At 41.7% G+C, this 23,643-nt stretch overlaps 2 protein-coding genes across 5 annotated transcripts; both read left to right on the forward strand.

Moving 5' to 3' along the window:
• The first annotated feature begins 298 nt into the window (after positions 1-298).
• On the forward strand, positions 299-7,261 carry SMIM28 (small integral membrane protein 28). 2 transcript variants are annotated; one of them, XM_033143874.1, is made up of 2 exons: positions 299-851; positions 6,755-7,261. In XM_033143874.1, exons 1-2 carry the CDS (start codon positions 741-743, stop codon positions 7,136-7,138), a joined length of 495 nt encoding a protein of 164 aa, XP_032999765.1. In that variant the 5' UTR covers positions 299-740; the 3' UTR covers positions 7,139-7,261. The 2 variants fall into 2 exon arrangements, with proteins under 2 accessions (XP_032999765.1, XP_032999766.1); XM_033143875.1 differs by lacking the exon at positions 299-851 and adding an exon at positions 2,165-2,248.
• An 8,134-nt stretch (positions 7,262-15,395) lies between these two features.
• Positions 15,396-21,564, forward strand: HEBP2 (heme binding protein 2). 3 transcript variants are annotated; one of them, XM_033143887.1, is made up of 5 exons: positions 15,396-15,577; positions 15,965-16,040; positions 19,298-19,433; positions 19,831-20,011; positions 21,218-21,564. In XM_033143887.1, the coding sequence occupies exons 1-5, from the start codon at positions 15,435-15,437 to the stop codon at positions 21,393-21,395; spliced, it is 714 nt and encodes a 237-aa protein (XP_032999778.1). In that variant the 5' UTR covers positions 15,396-15,434; the 3' UTR covers positions 21,396-21,564. The 3 variants fall into 3 exon arrangements, with proteins under 3 accessions (XP_032999778.1, XP_032999779.1, XP_032999780.1); XM_033143888.1 differs by having other exon boundaries at positions 15,396-15,556; XM_033143889.1 differs by having other exon boundaries at positions 15,508-15,584.
• Positions 21,565-23,643: the final 2,079 nt, after the last annotated feature.

The following is a 23,643-nucleotide window of genomic DNA, read 5'->3' on the forward strand; positions in this document are numbered from 1 at the left end:
TGTTAACCATTATTGAAAGTAATCATATATTCTCGGTGGCCAAAGCCTTTTCTGGCAGCAGCCTCTCTGCGGATTTATCATTAACATCTACATCTAATACTCCTAAATAATTCAGAACACCTTTCAGCCTTATGCCCTTGCCTGCCTACCCAGAAACCTCTTTCGCTATTTACATTACATCCAAGTGAAAATACAAAATGTGACTGTTTGTTTGTTTTTACTTCTACTACTATTACTTTGTAGAGGTGCAAGCACTTCTCTCTCTTCTAAACATGGATTACTCCCTGCCCCCACCCCAAAAGGTATTTATTAAATCTCTAAATTTAGAAAATTACCCAGAGTTAGAAGCATGTGGTATCAGATTCTTATGCAAATTCCCCTTTAATAATCCTAATGCAAGCAACCCTCCAATCAGAAGAATGCTGTCCCATCCCTGATACCTGATGCCAGCTTTCTGGTAATGTAGGCCACTGAAGCAAATCCAGAGAGATTGAGTTGGAAGACGGAGGAGCATCTGAGATTCATTTGGTTACTGTGCTACCTCGCTATCTCTCTCTCTCTCTCCCCCTCTCCCTCCCTCTCTCTCTAGTTGTTGCTTCCACCCAGGAAGAATTTCAAAATGGGTTTTAGCTGAGACATTCCCAGCTGTGTCAAGAGTAAGGAGAAGGGGCACCGTTTAAGAGAGACCAAAAAGCAAGGACCTAAACTGAAGCGGAACAACAAGGAACATTCATGAAAGCATGAGGTGGCTCTTAGACAGCAGCTGGAAGAAATTTGGACACGCTGACAGAGGAAACTATGACTGGTTAACTAGTGAGCCAGGTGTCCCATTGCTGGAAACACAGCTACAGGTCTGTACACAGCTCTTTCTTCTCCATTCAAGAATTTACAATTTCTTCTCTTAAGAGAGATGACTAAAAGACAGTTTGGATAGAATTTGGACCGTGTAGTATCAGATAAGCTGACTTGGGGAGATGCACTCTTCGTTTTATTCTCTGTTCTAGGGCCTCGTTTTTCTGTTCAACAACTTGAGAGAAAAGGACATTCTGTAGACAGAGATGCTAAAAGTTTAGTCCAAAACTGATAATGGGTTACAAAATTAGATAATTGTTCTTTCATCTGTCGTTTTCTTTCAAAATGCATCCCTCCTTGTCTCTCCTCCCACCCCAAATCTCTCTCTATCTCCCTTGATCGGGTCTCTGCAAACCCTTCCACAGATGTTAGACTGAAGTGCTGAACTCTTATTCTCTAAGCTGTGCAAATTACTTCACAGAGTGTAGAGAACTGGCAAGGGGAGGGAGCGGGAGATGCCTGTCAGAAATGAAAACACTGCCCTGAGTGTAAAGAGGGAGAGTTCATAGATAATGAAAGAGACTTAAAAGGTCACATTTAGCCCTGGGGTAAATTAATATCGAAGGATAAACATTTAATACAGAAGAAATAACTTTGTCCATGCTCCCTTAAAGGAGGTACTAACCATGCTGAATAAAAATAAATAAATCTTAGACCAGCATGTCTGCAATTAAGTCAATTAGCAGTGCAATCTTACACATGCCTACTCAGAAGTAAGTCCCACTGAGTGGATCCATTTGTGACAGGACCAAAACAATAGATTGTATATGACAATAAACTGATTTATGCTGCTATCGCCTCAACCAAAACACCCCTCAGTTAAATGCAAATATTCAATATGTGGGATTTTCTAGGCTCACTCACAAAGCCATTTGTTTTTCATTCACCAACACTTGATTCCACTTACTTGGTGGAACTTTTGAAATATATTGTGTACTTTGTACTTTTGAAATATATTGTGCCTGAGTTGCCCCTGAATGATACAGAACCTCTACCTGTGGTGATAAATATGTGACAATTCATGAGCATATTCACATCATTTACCTGATGCGAAAGTCAACGGGATTTATGAATGTGCATTTGTGGACTGGACCTCTGTTAAAAGTCACATCACATTAAATCTTGCACTTTGCATACACAAATCTTTTGAGTGAAACAATTTCCGCTTTACGCACAATTCTGCTTTTAATTATTAATTCCAAGTGGAACTAGCCCCCTACCCACAGTGGTCACACAAGCAGATTTTTTCAGAGGAAAACCTGCCAGTAATTAACAAAGAAATAGAACTGTTTTTCTTACCTCCATAACAGGACTAATACATTCGTGAATGTGTAGAACAACTTGCAAGAGCAGAGAATCCCATGCAGACTTGGGGATAAGCACACTATGTAATATGGTATCTGAATTCTTACCCTCTCCCCCCACTGAAAGTGCACCCTACCCACTCATTAGCTTAGGAGTTCCAGTTAGAGAAAAGTTTGAATTGCATGTGTTTTTAGTTTGTCGCTTCTGAGTATTACATCCTACATAGAATTATAATTCTGTGCCCAGCTAATAGCTCCTAGTCTCTATATATTTCCATACCTAGGGGTGGGAGAGAAATTCAGTTGCAAATTTGCACTTCCCAAAACAATACATGTACAAAAAGAAGTTGTCCTTTGAAATTTGCACTTCTCATAATTTTGCAATACAGTTCTCCAGTCAAAAATGTGTACGAAACAGTGTACCTTAAGGAAACATGTGCATAAAAACACGTGTTCATAAAAATAACACACAGCATGTGTTATCTTAGGGAGAATTCCTTGAAAAAATGTGCTTATTAGGGGGGGGGGAAATGCACAAAAATGCTGATGAATTTTCTTCAGTGTTTTCTTTTTTAAAAAAATGCAATGCAGAAAAGTGGTAAACTGAACTTGAGGCTGGAAAAAAGAAAAACTGAGAGAAACAAGAATTGATAGCTAGCTTGTTCCTAACTGTAATTAAGCCCAAGTGTGCATTATTGAAATAATAAAATATTATTCCCTTGCCTACGCCTGCCTCCATTTTCCTCCTCTTCCTCTGTTGTTTCCCCGTGCCTGTTTTGGATTATAAACCTCTGCCACATATGTTCTTTGTAAAATACCATGGCACTATATAAATAGATAATATTAAGAAATTGGGCAATTCAGCTTCTTCTACCAAAATGACATGTCTCTTATCGCTGGTATATTTCCCCCAAATTCTTTTGTCAACCAAAAAGCATAACCAAAGTATTAGGAGGGATGCCAGATGTAAAATAAAGAAAGCACAAAATGATAATATTTGTTTCATGAAAGAGAACCTAGGTTAAAAACCCAGGCAATTTTATTTTTTTAAGAAGTGAAATATATATGAGAAAGGTATTGCTTCTCTTAGTGTACATGCACATTTCTTTTTCCACAGGGTCACATATGATTTTGTAGATTTGTGAAAAATACAAAAGCCTGCAAATGTTGACTAAAATCTATTTACCAGAGTTCTTAAGTGGAATGAGTGTACTTATCGCACTCCACACAGTGATTTTCCCCTCCCCACTTTGTCTGCAAAAAATAAATTAAAAAATGATCTGTCTCCAGCCTCCATTATATCAGCCTCCCAAAAGCAACATTTTCAGTCATCAGCACGCTGACTATGATAAAGTTTTCAGCATCTATAAAGCATACAATATTCAAACACATCTGACGACTCATATTGAAAATCTATGCAACAAATGCTTTCACTGCTCCCGCATTTGGAAATATTGATTCTGCTTTCCCTAGTGAGGTATAAAAAAACAGAGGGTAGAAGGCGCACTTAAGAGTCATTTGGAATGCATCCTGTTTGTGATTCAGCCATTAGGCTGCAAATTGTACTAAAATGGAATGGAAGAGAAAAGTCACAGCTTTCCTTTATCCCATCCACCTCTCCCCACTCCACCAACCATATTATAAAGCCTTTATTTTAAGGAAAACAGTACGTGATCTCACAATTCATTGTGCCAGTTATTTACTTCTTCTTTTTTGCAATTTCCTGGTATTACAGTAACCAAAACTACAATGTGCTATAAATGTTGAACATGTATCAGGTGGGGATGCCCATCTCATACTTTTAATTGAAGCCTTTTAAAACTCACACTTCCCTCACCATGACCCAATGGTCAAAGGTTTCTTCATCACAGCTTTGCTATCTGTGCTCCATTCTTGGTGCATAATAAACTGTTGGCGGGCACCAAACCTTAAATCAATATTAATTTCATTATTCTGCTATTTCTATAATTTCCCAAAAATGATAATTAAAATAAGTGTGATTTCACTTCATTGTATGTGTGTTTTTAAATGAGTCTATAGCACTTTACTCAAAAACAACCATGAGCACTAGTTTTTCCCTCTCTATATTGAGTTCCCAGTGCAATGTGGGAATGTTCCTGCTCAGTGCTATTTTTCTAGAAAAAGAGGTGCTAGAACTGTTCCTGAACGCCTCCTTTGTTCTCTTACAATGGCAATGGCACCCACCTGAGAGGTGCCGGAACTGAGTTCCGGCTGGAAAAAAAGCCCTGTTCATGCTGACTTGATTTCATGATGCATAAGTGTATAAGGCACTTTGATAGCAAGGAGAAGACTTTCCTTCTTACTTCACATTGTGCATATTTGATACAATATTGCAATAGAACTCCAAAAGAAATTACACACAATAAAGATATCTATGTGCTGCCTAAATCTAGGAATGAATGTCCTGAATATATGCTTTGAAAATGAATGAGCACTGTGTTTACCATGTGTGCATACAACAGGAAGCTACAACTGGCTTCCTACCGGTATCACATGCACTGCAGACAAAGCTGCATTCATCATAGGCATAGCTGTCAACCTTTCCCCTTTTTTTGGGAAATTCCCTTATTATAGCATTGCGAAACAGCAGGGAGGGTTGACAGCTATGATCATAGGTAATATTGTGTATATTTTCTCATATGGAATTGACGATCAAGCACTGGGCATACCGAATGCTATAAATTGGTTGTTGAAGGCATGACATTTGTTCGAATGGAATGTGCACTTAGACACAACCAATGTATTCTAGAGTGCTAGCACAGACTTGTGTCTACCGGTATATATGGGACGGAAAGCAATGCAAAAGCAGCTGAACTTATTTACATGTCATGGGGCTTATGGGTTGTGGTCCAAGATTATTGTGCAGCAACAAATGCGAGGAGAAAAATCAATAGCATCCTTCAGCGTGACTATATATCTTCCCTGGTGTTTCCTTAATCCACCCTCATTCTGTTTATTCCATACAAGATCATCAACAGTTATCCCTCCTGCTTTTTAAGCCATATTGCTATCCTTCAAAATTATTTCCAAATGCCTCTTCCTCTGCGACCCAATTTTCCTCTAAGTTTATGTCACTTACTGTCAGTCTCTGATGTGTCATTCCCTCTATGCCTTATTTCATTCATCACTTAAGTTTTCTCAGCAACCACTGCATCACCTCTATGTTCTGCATTCTGATAGTACTAAATACCAGGAGGTACTGCCTACAAGAGGATTGCCTATTGCTGAGCATTAATGAAAAACCTAAGTAGTTTGGGACCATTTGTATTGGCAAACATCCTCAGTGTGACCCCTCTCAGCCAGAAAGGTTGTTTAGGCGAGGATAGACAGAATTCTATTCTATTCAGTGGAAAGGCACTCTGGAAGACCCTCCCAACAGTAGGTGTGCATTCACAGAGCACTGGCTTCCTTGTCAGACATCAACACACATTTCCTGTACCAGGACTTACTGAGAGGAATAGTGTAGAATAGAGGACTTGTCACGATCAGATCACTTCCTGTTGAGATTTAGGCTTTCAGCACCCTTTCCCCCCAGCAGAGGTGCAGAGCCGTAGTTAGGTGATCTTATGCCCCTGGCAGAACTGTCCTTGCGCCTCCTAGCCACGGACAAATTAGCTCTTATTTCCACCTCTCCTACAACCCCAACCCGTTTCCACCCATTCAATTCACCCTCTATTTAAAAACATTTCTTATGTGGCAATAATCGATATTTATATTTATGGACATATTTTTAGCCAAATTTGCACCCCTCCATCGCCTGCACCCCTGGCAGGGGCCCACCTGACCACCACCTAACTATGGCCATGCAGAGGTGGAAGACCTATTAGGATGGTTTGCCCTCGGAGGCTGGTGGATCCAGTGGGTTTCTGGATGGCTCTGGGAATGCCAGAGGTGCATCATTTGGCCTTTTGTGTTTAGCACACCTCCAGAAGATAGCAGTGTGGGACATTTTCTGGATTTGTGGGCAGAAAGATCTTCACAGAAGATTTTTTTAAAAAAATAAAAAAATTAAATTTCAATAGAGAAATATGGCATGTGCTCAACAGCACTCTCATTTCTCATTGAAAACAAGAACTGGGGCTGCAATATACACATATTTGTAACAAAGCCCCATTGAACTCAGTGGGACTATGCCTGATTAAATATGCATAGAATTGCCTTGCAGAAATGTTTAACTTGGGAATCAACTATATAGCTGCAAATAAAACATTTAAGTGTGCTGTAAAGTGCATTATACAAATGTGACACTAGATGGCAATGGTAAGCTATGGCAAATTCAATATATTTTTCAAAACAGTGTATTTTTAATAAGCATTTTCACACCATTTTTTTATATGTGTCTAGATTCCACTTTGGTATGGATTGTGCCTTGCTATTTTTCTTGACCTGCTTTATTTCATTGGTTGTAGTGCAAGATTAAAACTCCCCTTTTTAGTAGAATAACCAGTAGCTATTTCTTCATGTCCTCTAGCTCAACCTGGTTTTGTTTCTGTGCTATAACCTGAGCTGGTGATAAAGTGAGGTGTTGGCATTCCCAAATGCCTGATACATTTTTCTTCTCTTGGTTGCTCTTTCAGAGTCAGCACAAAACAAGCTCAACCAAAGAAGATATTGAACCGTTCTTATGCATCATCCTGCCGGCAACCATGATGCTCTTTCTGGCATTCCTGTTGCTCTTCCTTTACAGACGCTGCCGACGCCGCAACCCTCAGGCTCAGATCTTCAGCATTGACCTCCCAGAGTCCCTTCCAGAGCATGAAGTGACTGACTTTCTCTCAGTGCTGCCCTGGAGCAGTGAGCAGAGTTTTCATTATTCCACTCTCCTCCCTGAAACTGCCTTTCTCACTGTATGCTTGCCTCCGTCATACGAGGAGGCTACCATGAAAACCTCAATGGAAGAGGACCACATCCAGCTCTTTCAAGATCCAGTGCCTCCTTACGAAGAGACAAAACAGCAGTAAAACCTATGGAAATACCTGTCGCTGCAGCTCTTGTGGTTTAAAAGAAGGGGAGGGAAACTCCAAACAAGGGAATAGCTACAATCACAAAGGAATTTGACTGGTTAATATGCTTAATTATGCCATTTTTAAGTGGCACAGAAAACAAAACAAAAAACTACAAGATTGTTGTGTAGGGGAAACTATGAAATGAATGCTGTACCTCAGATTTTTCTGCACTATTTGACATAAGCAAAGGTGTTTTGGAAGGCTAAGTCTGAGCAATGTGGACTGTAGCAGCTGTGGTAAAAAACAATTATGCTGGAGATTTTTTTACACAGAGAGACACACACACACCAATAACTGAAAGGGCTTTAATGTTTTGTTTTTTAAAAAATGCACTAACTTGTTGAAGATTTTAACGAATAGTCAAAAGTCAAAATACAGACTGCAATGACAATGAACATGATTCTGAAAAGTGAGGGCCGAAGATGCCTATTTACCAGTTAATACCATCATCATGTTTGGCAGTGGGCTACTATTATGCTACAGGCCTTCCATTGTTCTTCTGACAGCTGTGAAGTCTGAATACAAGTAAAAGCAACCCCAAAAGGTCCAGCCCTTCTATGGAAGACAGACTTGTGGCAAGTAATGACACAACAATGCAGCAATGCAATAGGGTCTACAGAGTGTACAGAACGATTTCACGTTGTTTTATACTTTTAAATAAAGAATACACAAGACATGTAACCATTCAGCTCTGGGTGTAAGGTGGACTAAATCTAGCTAAATAAAAAAATAAAGTTGTTTTTTTTAAAAACCACCTTTTAGTTTGCTTCTGCTCCCCACCCCCTTTCAAACAATGAGTCCTGCACTGGGAGAAAGGCGGAACATAATATACAGTATCTCTGTCTGTATAGGGATAGATGGTAAGCACAGAAACATACCGGTAAACCATATAACTCATCCGATGGTGCTACCATGCCAGATAGCCCTTTTTGGCTGAAGTGTAGGATAAAACTCATAAAGAAATGAAAACAAACCTCTGTCAAGGATATCTCTGAATGTGCAGTTGAGGGGGTGTGTGCAGTTAATTAGGGAGTTGGAATCATAGCTGTCAACCCTCCCTGCTGTTTCCCAATGCTATACTGTAATAAGGGAATTTCCCGCAAAAAAGGAAAAGGTTGACAGCTATGAGTTGGATAGGAGGATAGTTCAGCTTTCATTGCCATCAATAGTGAATAGCATATATTCTCTTTTTCCCTTTATAAGAATTTGCAGAATAAAGTCAGTGTGTTTTAGCAACCAGGCCACTCCCGGTGTCGTATTCCCCATCTCTTGGTCACATTACACCCTTATGTATTTGATTTCTCGCCATTTAAATTTTTACCCGTTGTGCCAATCTTCAATGAATCAATCAATAATTTTATTCCTATGCCACCTTTCCACAGTACAAACCATGCTCAAGGCAGCTTACAACGTGAAAAAATACACAAATACAACATAGCAAAAGTATTCATACACAAAACATCAGAAAATCCACAACCAATTGGAACAACTTCCATGCAAACCACAACAAGAGCTAAAATATACAAAATATATCACTAACAGCAACAACCCCCCACCAATCCCTTAAACAATACCCCAACTCAAGATTCTTGATGTTTGAAACAAATTAATGTGTGTGAGTGAGAGAGAAGACAGTCTACACAGCCATATTCATAAATGTGAATGTGCAATAGCTAACAAGATAGTTTTCATAGATCAATTTGCCCAACTAACAGTGGTATCTAAGGTTAGTTATAGCCAGACCAGATTCACTGAAATTCAATGGGTATGACTTAGTTGGATATCATCCCAGAGCTTTAATGCAGTATTGATTAATGGAAAGTTTTTATTTGATAACGACAACCTCACGTGGCCATGTGCATTGAACCAGGGACAAATAATTGCCTGGTAAATTAATTTTTACCTCAGATGACCTATGTGGGTGCTGATGACCTATGTGGGTGCTACATTCACAACTGTTTCAGGTAAACTTGAATCCAGATTGAGAAATCATTTCATAATGGGCCAGTAAGTAATGAGTTATTTGGCTTTACTTCATCAATATCAAACCACAACCGTAAGATTATTCTAATATTGTATCAGCATATGAACTACATGACACAGTTTTTAGCCTTGTTCCTTACTTATTCTTAGTAATTGTTATGGAGCACTGGGAGGTCAAAAGGAAGCCAATAGGCCAATCTTATTTAAAATCAAGCTAACTGACAGAGGCTTAACAAATTGGATTATTTGGTAGTGCATTGAAGTAATAAATATTGAGGAAAACTAATACAGTCAGACTTCCACTAATCTGCAATTTTGACCAGCGCCGTCTTAAAGGGATCGTGCGCACTGGCGTGACGATCCCTCGGCGCCCCCAGTGGGCCGCCTCTCCGCCCACGTCCCTCCCGCGCTGGCCGCCCCTCGGGAGGGGGGGTGGCCGAGCGGGGGATGAGGGGCGTGGCGCTGCAAGCCGGCTGCCCTCCGGAGCCCCAGCTGGAGCGCTGGGAAGGACGCGCAAAGCCCCGCGCCGCTCCAGCGCCACGCCCCTCATCCCCCAAGGGGCGGCCAGCGTGGGAGGGAGGTGGGCGAGCGGGGGATGAGGGGCGTGCGCTGGAGCGGCGCGGGGCTTTGCGCGTCCTTCCCAGCGCTCCAGCTGGGGCTCCGGAGGGCAGCCGGCTTGTAGCTTGCCCGCCGGCGCGTGAGCGCCCGGCCGCCCATGGGGGCGGGCGCGGGTTGGGGAGGGAGCGCCTGGTATGTCGGCGGGCTCGCGGGGGCGCCCCTGGGGAGCCTGGCGCCCTGGTGCACCGCGCCACCCAGCCCCTATTACGAGACGGCCCTGATTTTGACAAAGGTTTACTTTCCATTTCTTCTTGACGTTCTACTGAACTAAGGTGTTTTATGGAAGCCTAGCATTCTACAACCATGAAATAAATTGTCATTTGCCTAGCCGCCACCCCTCTCATTTTATTGCATGCAGACCTACATGCTCAATAGCAATAGCTAGTGCACCCAGGAGCAATTGGTCAGTGGCTCTATGCATCTCACAGTGTGATGAGCATCTCAGCAAGTGCCAGACATCCTCCAGAATGTTAAGGAATACATTGATTTCCATAAGTCTATGTGGGTGGACCATCACATTGGTGCCACACCCTTGCAGAATGAATGGCCACATCCAGCTCAACTCTGTGTAGAATATTATTGAGGCTTTTTATTTGCTGGCTACCAGCTCATTTCTGGGCCCAATTCAAAGTGCTCACATTAGTGTTTACAGCCCTAAATGACTTAGGCCCCAAGTATCTGAAAGACTTGTCTCCTTCCCTATAGACCCTCCTGGATCAGCCCGTTTGGTAGTTCTACCTGCCTCAGAAGTTTTGGGGGTGGTCTGAGAGAAGGCATTCTCTGTGGCAGCCCCAAACAGATGCCTTTTTAATAACAGAGCTTTTGGCATCTATTCACCCCGGTGTTTTGACACCCGAGATGTGTTTTTTCAAGACCCAGCCTATTCCTGTGATCACAAACTGCTTAACCTGCTTTAATTTTCAAATTTAAATTGTTGTAACTGGCCTCAGGATCTGCCAGTGAAGGGCAGGTAATAAATTCCATAATGATAATGGTAATAAGCCTTATTCATGCTGGTTGGAGGGGAAAATGGTATAAAAGAAAATTCATGGATGCCAAGATCCAAGTTTGGGGCAAGTACTCTTTGATGAGAGAACTCCAGCAAAGAGTTAAAAATACACAGTATGCAGCAAAGTGAAGTGTGGAAATATAGGCTGTTAAGACTTTTAAAATGCATCTTTCCAAGCAGTCTTCTTTTTCCCCAGCATAGTAAAAGAGTAAAACATTTAGTAAGTTAAAAAGGGTGTACTTACAAACTCTACAAAGGCCAGGCTCATATGCTTTTCCATACATCAGTCAGAAAGGCCGTGCAGGCAGTAAAATTTAGTTTTGTTCCAAAGTGGTGAAAATTCCTAAATTATTGGCATAGGAACTTAAGAGTGGCCTGTGAGAGCCATGCAGGTTAAACTAGCACCAACTAGCTCAGACCTCCTCATATGCCTCAGGTCCTGTGAATCAACAACATGTGATAGTCTACATATGGTAGATTAGAGCACAGGTGATCCTGAGAACTACTGATGCACCTCTCAACACCTGCCATCTCCCTTCTCTCTCGGCCTCCCATTTTCAAAGTTGACATGATAGCTGCTATACTACAGTCACTGATACAAGCTCATGCAAGACTACTCAGGATATAAATGATGAAATACAGTTTTATTTCTGGCCATTAATCTTCTTCTTCCTATTCTGTTCTCTCACATTTTAGTCTATCAAACTGTGGACACAGCAGTGGGAAATCTTACTGCAAAGGAGAACCATTGATCCTTCTTCAGAATCTGTCCATATTGCTTTTGTGATGTAGGAGGAGGGATTTGCTGAAGGGGAGGAGTTTTATTTCTAGATTGGTTTATTCCCAGAGGAAGTCACAGCTGTGGCATGGTGCAATTATTACTGGCAATTCTAATAGTGAGCTTTTGTGCAGGATGAGATGTGAGAGAAGAACCCATTCCATAAAGCTAACATTACTCATCGTCCAGCACAGTGGAGTGTCTTAACAGGGAGGAGGCAATACAGAAGGGTGAAATGAGGGATGAAAAGTAATAACAGAGAACAAGACCAGGTCAAAAGTAAGCCTCTTATGAACCTGCTTTCCCCTCCCTTGTTTCCCAATCTCCAACTATCTCTCAGTCTATTTAATTAACTTTTACATGAGATACACAAAAAGGAATACAAAAGCTGCAGCCTTAATTCTATATAGTGACTTTTTCAGTCCCTCAGATTAAACCTTGCACGTGTCATTTCCTAGTAGGAATTTCAAATAAAAATCAACTTGTTCATGACAAATTACTTTACAAGAGAACAAAGGTGCTAAAAAGGTACTGACCTTGTTCTCACAAGTAGCAGCTGAAGCTGTAAACCTTGGCTGGACTATACAACTTTAAAAATACAGTATTTATTGTATTTTTTGTCATAACATTTAACAGAAACTTGAAGTAATGCCATTATTAGTATCAGGATAACTGAATAGTGTGTGATAAATTTAACTGTTCAGAACTCATTTCTAAGTTCTTGTAGTAGTCCAAGCTTTAGGGCAGGCATAGGCAAACTCGGCCCTCCAGATGTTTTAGGACTACAACTTCCATCATTCCTAGCTAACAGGACCAGTGATCAGGGATGATGGGAGTTGTAGTCCCAAAACTAGTCTGGGGGGCCGAGTTTGCTTGTGCCTGCTTTAGGGCAACAAATCTCTCCAAAAGGTTGCTTGGTCTCTTGGCTGCCACTAGTCTATCATTCACATAAACTAGCCTGAGACAACCAGTGGCAGCTCACGATTGAATGTCCCTCCATGTTAAAAAAAAGATCAATCCATCTACATAGAAAACTTGCCCAAAGCTAAGGTAGAAGCTTCTCTGTGATATCTACTTTTCTATGGGGTGGGGTTTATTTTAAGAAGAATTCATTCATGCGAGGCCCTCGTCTGCAATTTGAAGTGGTATCATGCGGACATAGGCGTACCACTTCATTAGCTGTTTGTGAGGTCTAAACTCCATGAGGCTTTGTTGGTGGTCACTGCCTAGTTAGTATTGACATGTGACAGGGCCTTCTAAGTGGTGGTTCCTTGTTTGTGGAATGCTCTCCCTCATTACTGACTATCAGGAGGAATTTAAAAACATTACTGTTTATCCAAGTATTTGATGACAAATAAGATACTGCTCCCAGCTGAGATCCCTGAAATCGCTGGCTGAGATTATTCACGTAAATGTTTTTAGAATGCTTTTATAATTTTTCTTTCGTTCTTTGTTTACTATTGATGGATTCTTTTGCCCTAAGTTCCTTCAGGATGAAGGGTAGGGTATAAATTGAATTAATGATAATGCTGCTTTATTGCTTTGATGATGATGGTTAACTGCACAATTAAAATCATTACATAATTTATCTCATTAAATATAAAACAGTAGGAAATAAATAAACCCATATAAAAGCACCACAGCCAGCATCCTCATTCCCAGCACAAGATACTGCCACACACAGCTTACTTGAAGCAAAAACCAAAAAGAAAAGGCTCTGGGCGGCAGCAAAACACAACTCTTGGGGGAATAAGTTCCATAAGCAGGAAGCAAAAAATGAAAAAGCCCTATCATGTGAGCCTGTCAGTCAGTCTATCATACTAAATGGAAGATCCATAAGCAGAGACACTGTGGCCAATCTCAAGACCTCCAGAGGTTCATATGGGAATAAATGCTCCTTCAAGTAGCTCAGTCCTAATATACCAATCTGGTGTGAAAATCATGGCAGTAGCTATCTCAGGCCAGGATTCCACACTATACGCCTTCCATGCAGTGATACTGACTGTGAGGACGAAAACAAAGCAATTTATGAGCAACAGAGGATCGCTGGTGCAGGTGTACAGCTGTCTTCTTTGGGGTAAGGTGCTACGCTGTGCTGTTTCTGTGGAACTGCAAGAAAGTTTAGCACTGTCACGAACAGCAGATGGGAGAAGAGACCTGCTTAATGCCACACCAGTATGTGATATTTCATTTAAGCAGGCAATGATTATGCAACAATGTTCCCTTGTTCTCCTCTCCCTCTTCCACCACGTATGGTATCATTATCAGAGCTGATCACATTACAGAGCCAGGCCTCATTTATGTGACCTTCATAAACATTTTTTGTCAGAGGTTTAGCCAGTTTAATGCCCGAAATGTGTGTCATATACCTCTGGAGCAACTACAGTTTAAAGAGCATCAAACCCTTTTAGGGGGGGGGGGAATCCACATTCTAGATATTATCTCTACATCAACTAATTCTCCCTAAATCTGATTTTCATTTGAGTCTGGGCCTTAATTTATGAAAGCAGATGCAACATAATTGCTTAATATACCAGCGGCTTTGTATCCACTGGTTCTAATTCCCTGTCAGTCTTCCTTACCAAAGGATGATCTTTTCCCTCCCCAGCTCTTGGGCCGCTGTGTCTGTGCTTGGAAAGCCTTTCTTTTATAGTGTTATAAAGGCTTTGCCTATTGGCTTCACTGCACAAGTGGGCGACTGCAAATTTTTACTAGGGTTGCTTTCTGCAGTGTGTGTCACCATTATGCCCACTTCTAGATCTTATTTATTTACATCTTTATCTGAAAGGTCACAACAGGGACAGTTGGTGATTTTGCAATGCCACAAATTAATTTATATTTTCACCTCTCCATTGCTGGGCTATACTTTTCTTACTTACCTGGAGTTGCCAGCTTCAATTCAACCATTTCGTGTCTAGAAAGCAACTGATAAATAACTGGCTCTGGTCCATTTTTGCTATGGAGAACATTCCTAGCATGTGGGGATGCTGTTCATCCGCTAAATGTGTCAGGGAACAATGACTTCTCTTACCCCCCCCCCCCAAAAAAAAATTCAATTCTGCAGGAGGGGCACATGTTCCCTTTACATTTTAAGAGAGGGTGCTGAAAACTATTTGGTCTGCAATCCACAAAACACTTGTCAGCGCTGCTTCTCAGACTGAAAACATTTAGGGTAATCTGCCGGTCGCTCTCTGAGAGCAACTCGAGTGCCAAAAGTTTCGCCCGCTTTTCTGCTTCTACGGACCACTTTACTCACAGAGCAGCCTCAGAATATGAGAATATGCGGAGGAACACGAGCCAACAAGGCGCCCCCGCGCATTCTATAGTACGCGGGCGGGGGGAGGCACATTTGCGCTCCTAAAGGGGGCGATGCATCTCCTCACAAAGTTGGGAGTGGGAGGGAAAGAGAGCAAAGACGCGCGAATGCCTTCGGCTTTCAAAGGGCCCTTGTCATCTCGTCGTCCCCCCCCCCCCACGCTTCCATCCTCCCGCTTGAGGCATATGACAATCTGCCATTAGCTCACTCGCTCCCCAGAGTTTGGGGGCCAGCCAGCCAGCACAACAAGCAGCATCTGACACCAAGCGGCACTGGAGGGCGAGAAGGAGCGCGCGCCCGTTTCCCGCCCACCGCCGTCGCGAGCAAAACAGCCGCCGCCGCCCCATCCTCACCCCCACCCCCACCCCGCGCGCACACCCTCTCACACGTGCGAAGCTGCTCCTTTGAGGGCAGCCAATCCGAACGCCTTCCGTAGGCTGGCTGGAAAGGCTGCCAAGTGCCCCCCCCCCATGCCGTCAGCGGCTCTTCCTCACAACTTTGCAAGAGCGGGGTGGGGTGTTTGTTTGCTCCCCTCATTTGCAGCATCATGTCCCAGGCCGCCTCCCCTCCCCGCCCTGGGTGTTTCCGACTCCACGGAGAGCGTCGCCTGAAATGTTGTTACACAAGGCGCCGGGGCCTTATGCAAGGAGAGCGAGGAAGAGACGGAAGGTGCTGCCGGCAGACAGAAAGGCAGGAGGCAAGCCGAGAGCGAAGGGGGATATGGGTAGAGGGGATTTGGCGGCGGCGGGGGGGATTTGAAAGGGCTACGGGGGGGGGGAGGAGATTGCAAAGGTTGGTTTCTGCCTTAGGGAAGCTGCGCCTATAATAATAATAATAATAATAATAATAATAATAATAATAATAATAATAATAATAATAATAATAATAATAATAATAATACTAGGCGCAGCTTCTTGCAATACCACTACATGTCCATACTGGGGGAAATGTTTGCACCAGTTGCCTTTCTGCATACCCCGTTGAATACAAAGGGACCGGCTCTGAGGGAAGAGATGTGCAGGTGCACGTGCAGGATGTGGAAGGGAAGCTCTAACGTCGTTCCTTTTCTCCACCCAGAATGCTGAAGACTATAAAACAAGCCCTCTTCTCTACTGGGCTGGAGATGCCCAAATGGACAGCACTGCCAAACCAGGTGACCAGCGTTTATGGTTGTTGTTGTTGTTTTTAATGACTGGAAGGTGACTTTCCGCTTAAGTGTGAAATCTGAAGAAGTGTGCATGCACACGAAAGCTCATACCAAGAACAAACTTAGTTGGTCTCTAAGGTGCTACTGGAAAGAATTTTTTATTTTGTTTTGACTATGGCAGACCAACACGGCTACCCACCTGTACCGGTAACTACGCTTAATCCTTGATCGCGTTCAGTAAGTGGAAGGGGGAGAGATTTGCACATGTGCATACACACGGTCCTGAGCGGAGTCCTAAACACAAATTGTTTGACTAAATATGTGATCGAGTGGGTGACACCTAAGCAGGGGTTCATTACATATGAGAGTCCCCTATTGCAGCTGGAAATAGCACTGTTGCCAAAAAGTCTAAATTTTGTGTTCAGCAAGACTTCACTGGAAAATACAAGAACTAATGCAAGTATCCCAGGGTAACATGAAAACATCCAACAGGCATAATTTAATATAGTATTGCCCCCCTCCCCTGGGTATTATCCTAAGCCCCTCTGTTGATTCCACATTTTGTCTATGTATTTACATATGTAGTAGGTGGATGTAAAGGTTTTTTTTTTAATGCACAAGGAGTGCTTTGAAAGCAAAGTTAAGAGGTACTGTGGGTGAGTAATGCAGCAGTGTAAATGAGTTTGATTAACCTATTATTATTATTATTTTTGAAAATACTTTCAGATTGCTATTTAAATCTATGTCACTGATTAAGGAAAACCTTGCATTACTGAGAGAACCTGAAGTTTGAACTCTGTTAACATGGCTACATACTGCAAACATTTCTGAAGATTTAAATGTTAGGAAATTGTTCATCTCATTCCAGAAAATATGTCTTTGAACACCATGTATTTTTTCTTGGTAAAAATAAATCTTTACAAATACATTTAAAAAATGTTAAATGTTGCAGGTTTAATCATCAGTGGCTGCAGGAAATATATGTGTTCAGAAACAAATTTTAATGCTGAGGCTGAGCTCTTCTAGGACAAAAGATTGTAGAAGTGAATTTTGGCTTATAATCCTTCTAACTGTGTGGTCTTCAGCCTTTGAAGGTGGAAAACAGTGGGCTAGGAAAGCGAGGAAGGAGAAATGCATGATAAGGTGCTGTGAGAGGAAAGCTAGCACTTACATACTGATACTCGGCCGGATATTTGGTTCCTATCCTATTCTCAAGTTGATCAGCCGATTGAGTATTGCAACATTAGTGCTCAATTCCCATGAGCAGTTCCTTATTGCCAAAGTAAACAGCAAGCTCATGTAACATTTCTCCCAACTTTTTTTTAAAAAACTGTCGGGTGGGGTTGGGGAGGGGAAGACCGCTGGGGTGAAGAACAACGTAACCCTCTTCCCTCTGCAGGGGCCTTACTATGTATTTAAAAGATCTGAGAGCACAAGGCAGTAGCTCCCCACCCTCCCTATTCAGGAGAAATGGGGTCGGGTGGTGGTGGTGGTGAGCTGAGTGTTCAGAAATATTCAGCTGGCACCTGCTCTTGTTTTTTAGATGCTTTCAGAGGATTTCCCAAATTACCATGTTGCTTCTACTATTTCTTTTACTGGGCCATGTGGCTGGATGAATTTCAATTTAAGTTTTTATTTGATCATTGTTAGTGGTTTTATAAACCGCCTCAAAGACTCGGTCACAAAAAGGCAAGCGCCTATACTTCAAACAAATTTTAGACCAGGGTTCAAATCCCCACTCACCCCGTGAAGCTCAATGTGTGACCTTGGTTCAGTCACTGCCTCTTGGCCTAACCTGCCTCACAGGACTGTTGTGGGAAGTAATTGAGGAGCAGGGAAAACCTTAGGGAAAAAATGTGGGATATAAATAAGTAAATATTCTCCAGGATTTGTCATTGGTCCCCTTAAGACGTACCAGGAAGGCAACTGTTGCATTAAGGGAGCCCCACCTGTTAAGGGGCAGCTGGGTCTCCTCCAGGCTCCCCAATTACTGCTTCCCTTTTTCTTCAAACCATTGGTTGCCAAGCAAAACTGCCAGTGGCAACCCAAGCAGTCAAACAGATTGTGGTCTTTCAACAAGATTGACGAAGAAAAAACTCTGTGGCACATTTATTCCTCCCCCTCCTTCCGAAATACACTTAAGGACTGAACCTGGCCTTACCATGCAATGCTGCAGCAGAAACGCCTTCAAAGACTTACAAAGTTCTTCAGCAGCTGTGCTGGTGGGCCCAGTGCTTTCCTTTATAGTGCTGGGGGTGAAGCGGTTGCAGTCACTGTTGCCACCATCTTCCTTATTTCTCAATGCTGCTAAGCTCTGTGGCCTCTCCTGCCCCCAAATATACATATCAGGAGTAAGGCCCTGATTCACTGAGAATAACAAAGTAATTTTATTTATTTACTACTCTATATATACCATATTTCCTCCAAGGTGGCAAACATAGTTTTCCCACTGCCCATTTTATTCTCACAACCACCCTGGGACCAGGCAATACGTTTTTAAAAAGAGAGGCCCTGGGACACTCAAAGATGACTTGTTTACCTGGAGTTAACAGTGCCTGGGGTTTCCCCACTCAAAAATGGTCTTCTACAAGCTGCTTTTCCATCATGGAGTGAGCTTTCACTATTTAGTTGGAAAAACAGCAGGAACGCCATTTTGAAAGGGAAACTGACCAGAGATGAAAAAGTTAATCAGTTCTCCCACCTCCCCAATTGAATTGCTCTGGGTGGCAACCTCCTGTTATTACTATTCATGAAAATAAAAGCAGTAGCAAATTGCATCTGCTATATGGAGTCTACTTTGACCCTATGCTCTTGATCTGAAGAAGTGTGTATGGGATTAGTTTGCAGAATAGCAATGGTAAATACCACTAGTGAGATAAAATCGAGTAAAGAGATTGGTTGTGTATGTTTTTTTGTAACAATTCATAGCCCTGTTATATCACAATATGCATTGTGACAGGCATTTCCTCTATCTAGACCAGGCATGGCCAAACTCGGCCCTCCAGCTGTTTTGGGACTACAACTCCCGTCATCCCTAGCTAACAGGACCAGTGTTCAGGGATGATGGGAATTGTAGTCCCAAAACAGCCAGAGGGCAGTGTTTGGCCATGCCTGATCTAGACAATAGGGAGCACGATTTCAATTACTCGTTTTTAGTTGCTGTTCCTACTTTCCTTTTAAAGAGTTTTATAACTATGCAGAGTTTATTGTATGAATATTACCAGGTAACAAGTCTTGATTTGTCTCCCATTTTTTTTCTTAAGGCTTCTGATTATGAAATTCGACAGTATGAACCAGCCAAATGGGTTTGCACATCTGTTAAAACTGTGGACTGGGATTCAGCTATCAATACTGGTTTTACTAAGCTCTTTAATTATATTAAGGGCAAGAATGAAAAAGGTAAGGTGTATTTTGCTCTACTTGTGTTTCCCTTGAAATTTACTTCCCTTTGGCGGGAGACAAACACTAAGCACACATTCATCATCTTCTTCTTGAAAATATACCTCAGGTGTGTCATTTTGGTGGGGGAATGTGAGAAGTAGTAATGAGAGAATCCAAATTTCTAACTAAAACCCCAACATTAAAGGAAGTTTAGTGTTGGAAAGCATAGGTGATGTCATTTAGTTCAGCCTTATTTCAGGTTGAGGTCCTGATCACTCTAGTGTGGATTAGAGATGCTCTTGCTTCCTTCATACCCCCTTGCAATCTATTCCTGTTTCATTCCGTCCTTTCTTTTGTTTTGATAATGTGTTAAGTGTTTGCCTTGATGTAGCTAGTAATATCTTGCCTCTTGCAGGAGTAAAGATAGACATGACAGCTCCAGTGACATGCTATGTGCAGCCAGGCGCTGGCCCGTTCTGTGAGTCCACAACAACCGTCTCTTTTTACGTGCCACCTCAACACCAGGCAAATCCACCTAAGCCATCAGAGGCAGATGTCTTCATTGAAATGAGGCCAGCAATTACTGTGTTTGTCAGGTAGGCATGTGTTCTATAACCTGCACCAGGTGTGGAGAACTACAGCTCCCACTTTCCCTAGCCATTGGCCATGCTGGCTGAATTGTAACTCCCATCAACCCCAAGACTACCTCCATGTAGCCAACACCATTTTTGTAATTTATCTTGGAAAATGTCTGCTAACTTTGACTGCCACCTTGTGGTAACTGTATTTTGTCAAGGTTTCATGAAGGTGCAGATAATGGGGGGGGGGGAGAGAAACTGGAAAGAAAAACTGCTGAAATTAGAAGTTTAATAAACATTCTTAGATGCTTTAATGGTGAAGATGAGCCATTTCCCCCATTAATATTTTTGCTACAGTTCTTACTGCTTTGTGGAGCTGTAAAAATCCAAACTGCTCTTCAGGCGAGCCACACAGTCCTGGTGAAATGTATTTGTGTAAACAAGAGCTTTCTCCAGTGCCTTCTCATTTCTTCTTTCCCTTAAAAGTGAGCTCAAATCTCGGGACTGCATGTTCTTGCTCACATATATAGTGGCTGTGATGCTAAAAGCTGTTTTATATATACTGACAGGTCCTACAAAAGCCTTGGCAATCGATGTCTGCATTACGAGGAGGCACTGTGATGGGTGGTTTTGTGGCACAAATTCATTCATATATATATATATGAATGAACTGTTGGTGCTCCATCCTGGCCCAGGTTGCAAAAGAACTGCAGTGATTTTTTGAGACACTAGTTATTAAAATCATAACCTGCTGTGTAGACAGCTTCCATGTAGCTACGCTAGTTCACACGAACAGTGTGTCCAAGAAATTACTGCCCAAATTCAAGCTTGTAGAGTTTCCCATGTTCCCACAATGCAGGCCATATAAGTTACTGCTGTCCCTGCCTGTGGAAGGAGATTGAGCAGTTGCCACACAGCAGCTTTCCTAATGTATACACCAGAATGCTGCAGAGCAAGAATCTTTGAATCCCTCTGCAATGAAATGGAAAGGATTCCTGTTTCCTCAGCATAAAAGCATAAAATTATAAATGAAATTACTAATTCAGACCATGGTAGGTAGAAAAATTGCTTTTCTGGGGCATATATTTTACTAATACTGGTTTATGAGTGTTGATTCCATGTGGCTTGCCTACATTTGTCTATCACACACATACAGGTGTTCTAAGAACATAAAACAGCAGTCTCAGCACATACAGAATACTTTGGGTTTTTTGTTCTCAACAGATCTTTTGGAGGATTTGCCAATGCTAAAAAGAACCAGGATGAAATACTGGCACTTGCTGAAAGTCTGAAGCGGGATGGAAAAACTTTTCAAGAAAAGGTCTATTATACTGCTGGCTATGATAGTCCATTTAAATTGCTGAACAGACACAATGAAGTTTGGCTTATCAGGAAAAGCTAAAACCTCAACAATTCAGATTATAGCCTTAATAACCATAAGTGTCCTTAACTAAATATATTTCCTAATATTTTACTACTTAGCCCATTGCCTTAATATCTATCAGTGCCAATATAATACTTGTTTCACAATGTTTATATAGAACTTGGTTGTAATAAAACTTCTAAGTGGTTTACAAAAATGTAAGGTGGCTGTATAGGTTGCTATAGTGTGGTTGCATGTGCAGCCATGCATCAGAGTGAACATGTGACTAAATTGTCTTTCTGCAGGCTAATTCTCTGTCCTTATAACTGGCTCAACTCCATTGACGTCAGTATGGGAACATTATAGCTTCTGAACTGCTATGCAGATTCCATACGCCTAAGGCACGGTTAGGAAACAAGACATAAGCAGTTCTCAGTTGATTAGGGTGGAGGAAGGTAGGAATGCACAGGCCCTGATATCTGAATTTAACTAACTCATGTTGGGCACAAGATTCCTGCATTGCAGAGAATTGGACTAGATTACCCTCGTGGTCCCTTCAATCTCTCCAATTCTGTGATTCTGTGTTCCTTTTTAATGCAGCCTTTTTAAAAACAGTAGTTAAAGGCCCCATTTCAAAAGGAAGCCAGGCCTCTTCAGATGTCCTGTAATACAGTTATGGTCTCAATGGCCTAATTACTAGGGCATTTAGGACCTCCAATGTTGCCCCTTCAGTAATTACTGAATCAGATTCTGGGGTAGGAAACTGATACTTTAATGGGAAAAGGGGGCTTACTGTAACCTTTGTAATATTTTTAATAATATTTTGTAATTTTTTTATCCATATTACTTCTCAAAGTTACAGGAATCATTTAAACCCTTTACCATTTTGATATCTAAACTGAGACTAATTTAGATTACGCTGACATTAGTTTTAAGTTTTTGCCTTTGGGCACTTGAGAGGGAAATGGCCCTCCAGGCAATTGGAATTTGATGTTCCTGCCTTAATGTTCCTCCTCACATTATGGTACACCAAGAAATCGTTCATATAAACCTATGTGCCATGTTGCCACAGTGAAGATGCAGCATAGGTTAGCTGGAGGGTGGTGCTGAATAGCCACTTACATGGGCATATTTTCCTGGGGAAGATAACATGTGTTGCCCATTCTCCAATACTTTATATTAAATGAACAAACTGTGTAATTTTCAGCACATTAAAATATTTAGTTATTAGGCTTTTGAGTGCTTTTTGCCTATGGAATTTTGTAAGGTGCTACATAATAATTTTTAAGTTGTATAAAGTGTGACTTTTTAAAAACCAAAATGTTAATCAAATAATTGACACTGAAAACTACCGACACTGATGTTGCCAAACTGTAGTGCTACTCCTAGCAAATAGATCACACACGTGAAGATGTATCAAAAATATTATGAAGGGGTAGTGTTTACTTGCACATTTAAGTTTTAAGCTCTGAAATGTTGCTAGCCAGAAAAGCTTTGTGTTTGTACTGAGCACACAGATGAGCTTGAAAGTGGACTTGAAACCAGTTGACAGGCTGCCAATCTTTAGAAAGATAAAGCATCTATGGGAACGTGTGAATTAACAGGAAAGGTTGAATGTTGTTACTTTTCTATACACTTAGCTTAATTTTTTTTTTGCCAGTTAATGTATCTGCTAATGCGATATGCTAATAGTCTGTGCAATCTATTTACATTAGCAGCTGTGACAGATGAATGGAAAACACAATGGATGTTTTCTTAGCACCTGCTCTAACAGAAACCAGCAGCTTTGTTCAGCTGCAGAGAGAAATGCTACAAAGCTGCCTATTTCAGTGGTAATAATATAAATAATGTGTCCCATTGTCACCAATAAAATTTGTCATTAATAAATACAACTAATTTTTAAAAAGTAGTTTTCTTTGTTCTGAGGATATCATAAATGGTGTATTTTTCCAGCATCCATAAACATGAGGCTTTGGGAAGCAAAAAGTGTTCATTTATCTATTTCCCCCTTACTTTGTAACAATTTACATGTTTTAGCACATACAGGACAAAACATGAGTTGGAGGAGAGAAGAGGAGTGACACTGTAGTTCCCTGAAAACAACCATTAGACACACTTAGGGCTGGATTCAACAAATGCAGCACACTAGCAGAAGCCCCTGCTAGCTCAATGGGGCCTTCCTCATTCCCGCATGCACCCCCCAATCCACTCTGGAGGATCAGGAGTACCACCAGAAGAGTATATGGGGTGCGAAGATGGAGGCAGGATCCTTCAGTTTGGCAAACAG

This window comes from Lacerta agilis, chromosome 3, assembly GCF_009819535.1.
Source record: "Lacerta agilis isolate rLacAgi1 chromosome 3, rLacAgi1.pri, whole genome shotgun sequence".
Classification (NCBI taxonomy): Eukaryota; Metazoa; Chordata; class Lepidosauria; order Squamata; family Lacertidae; genus Lacerta; species Lacerta agilis.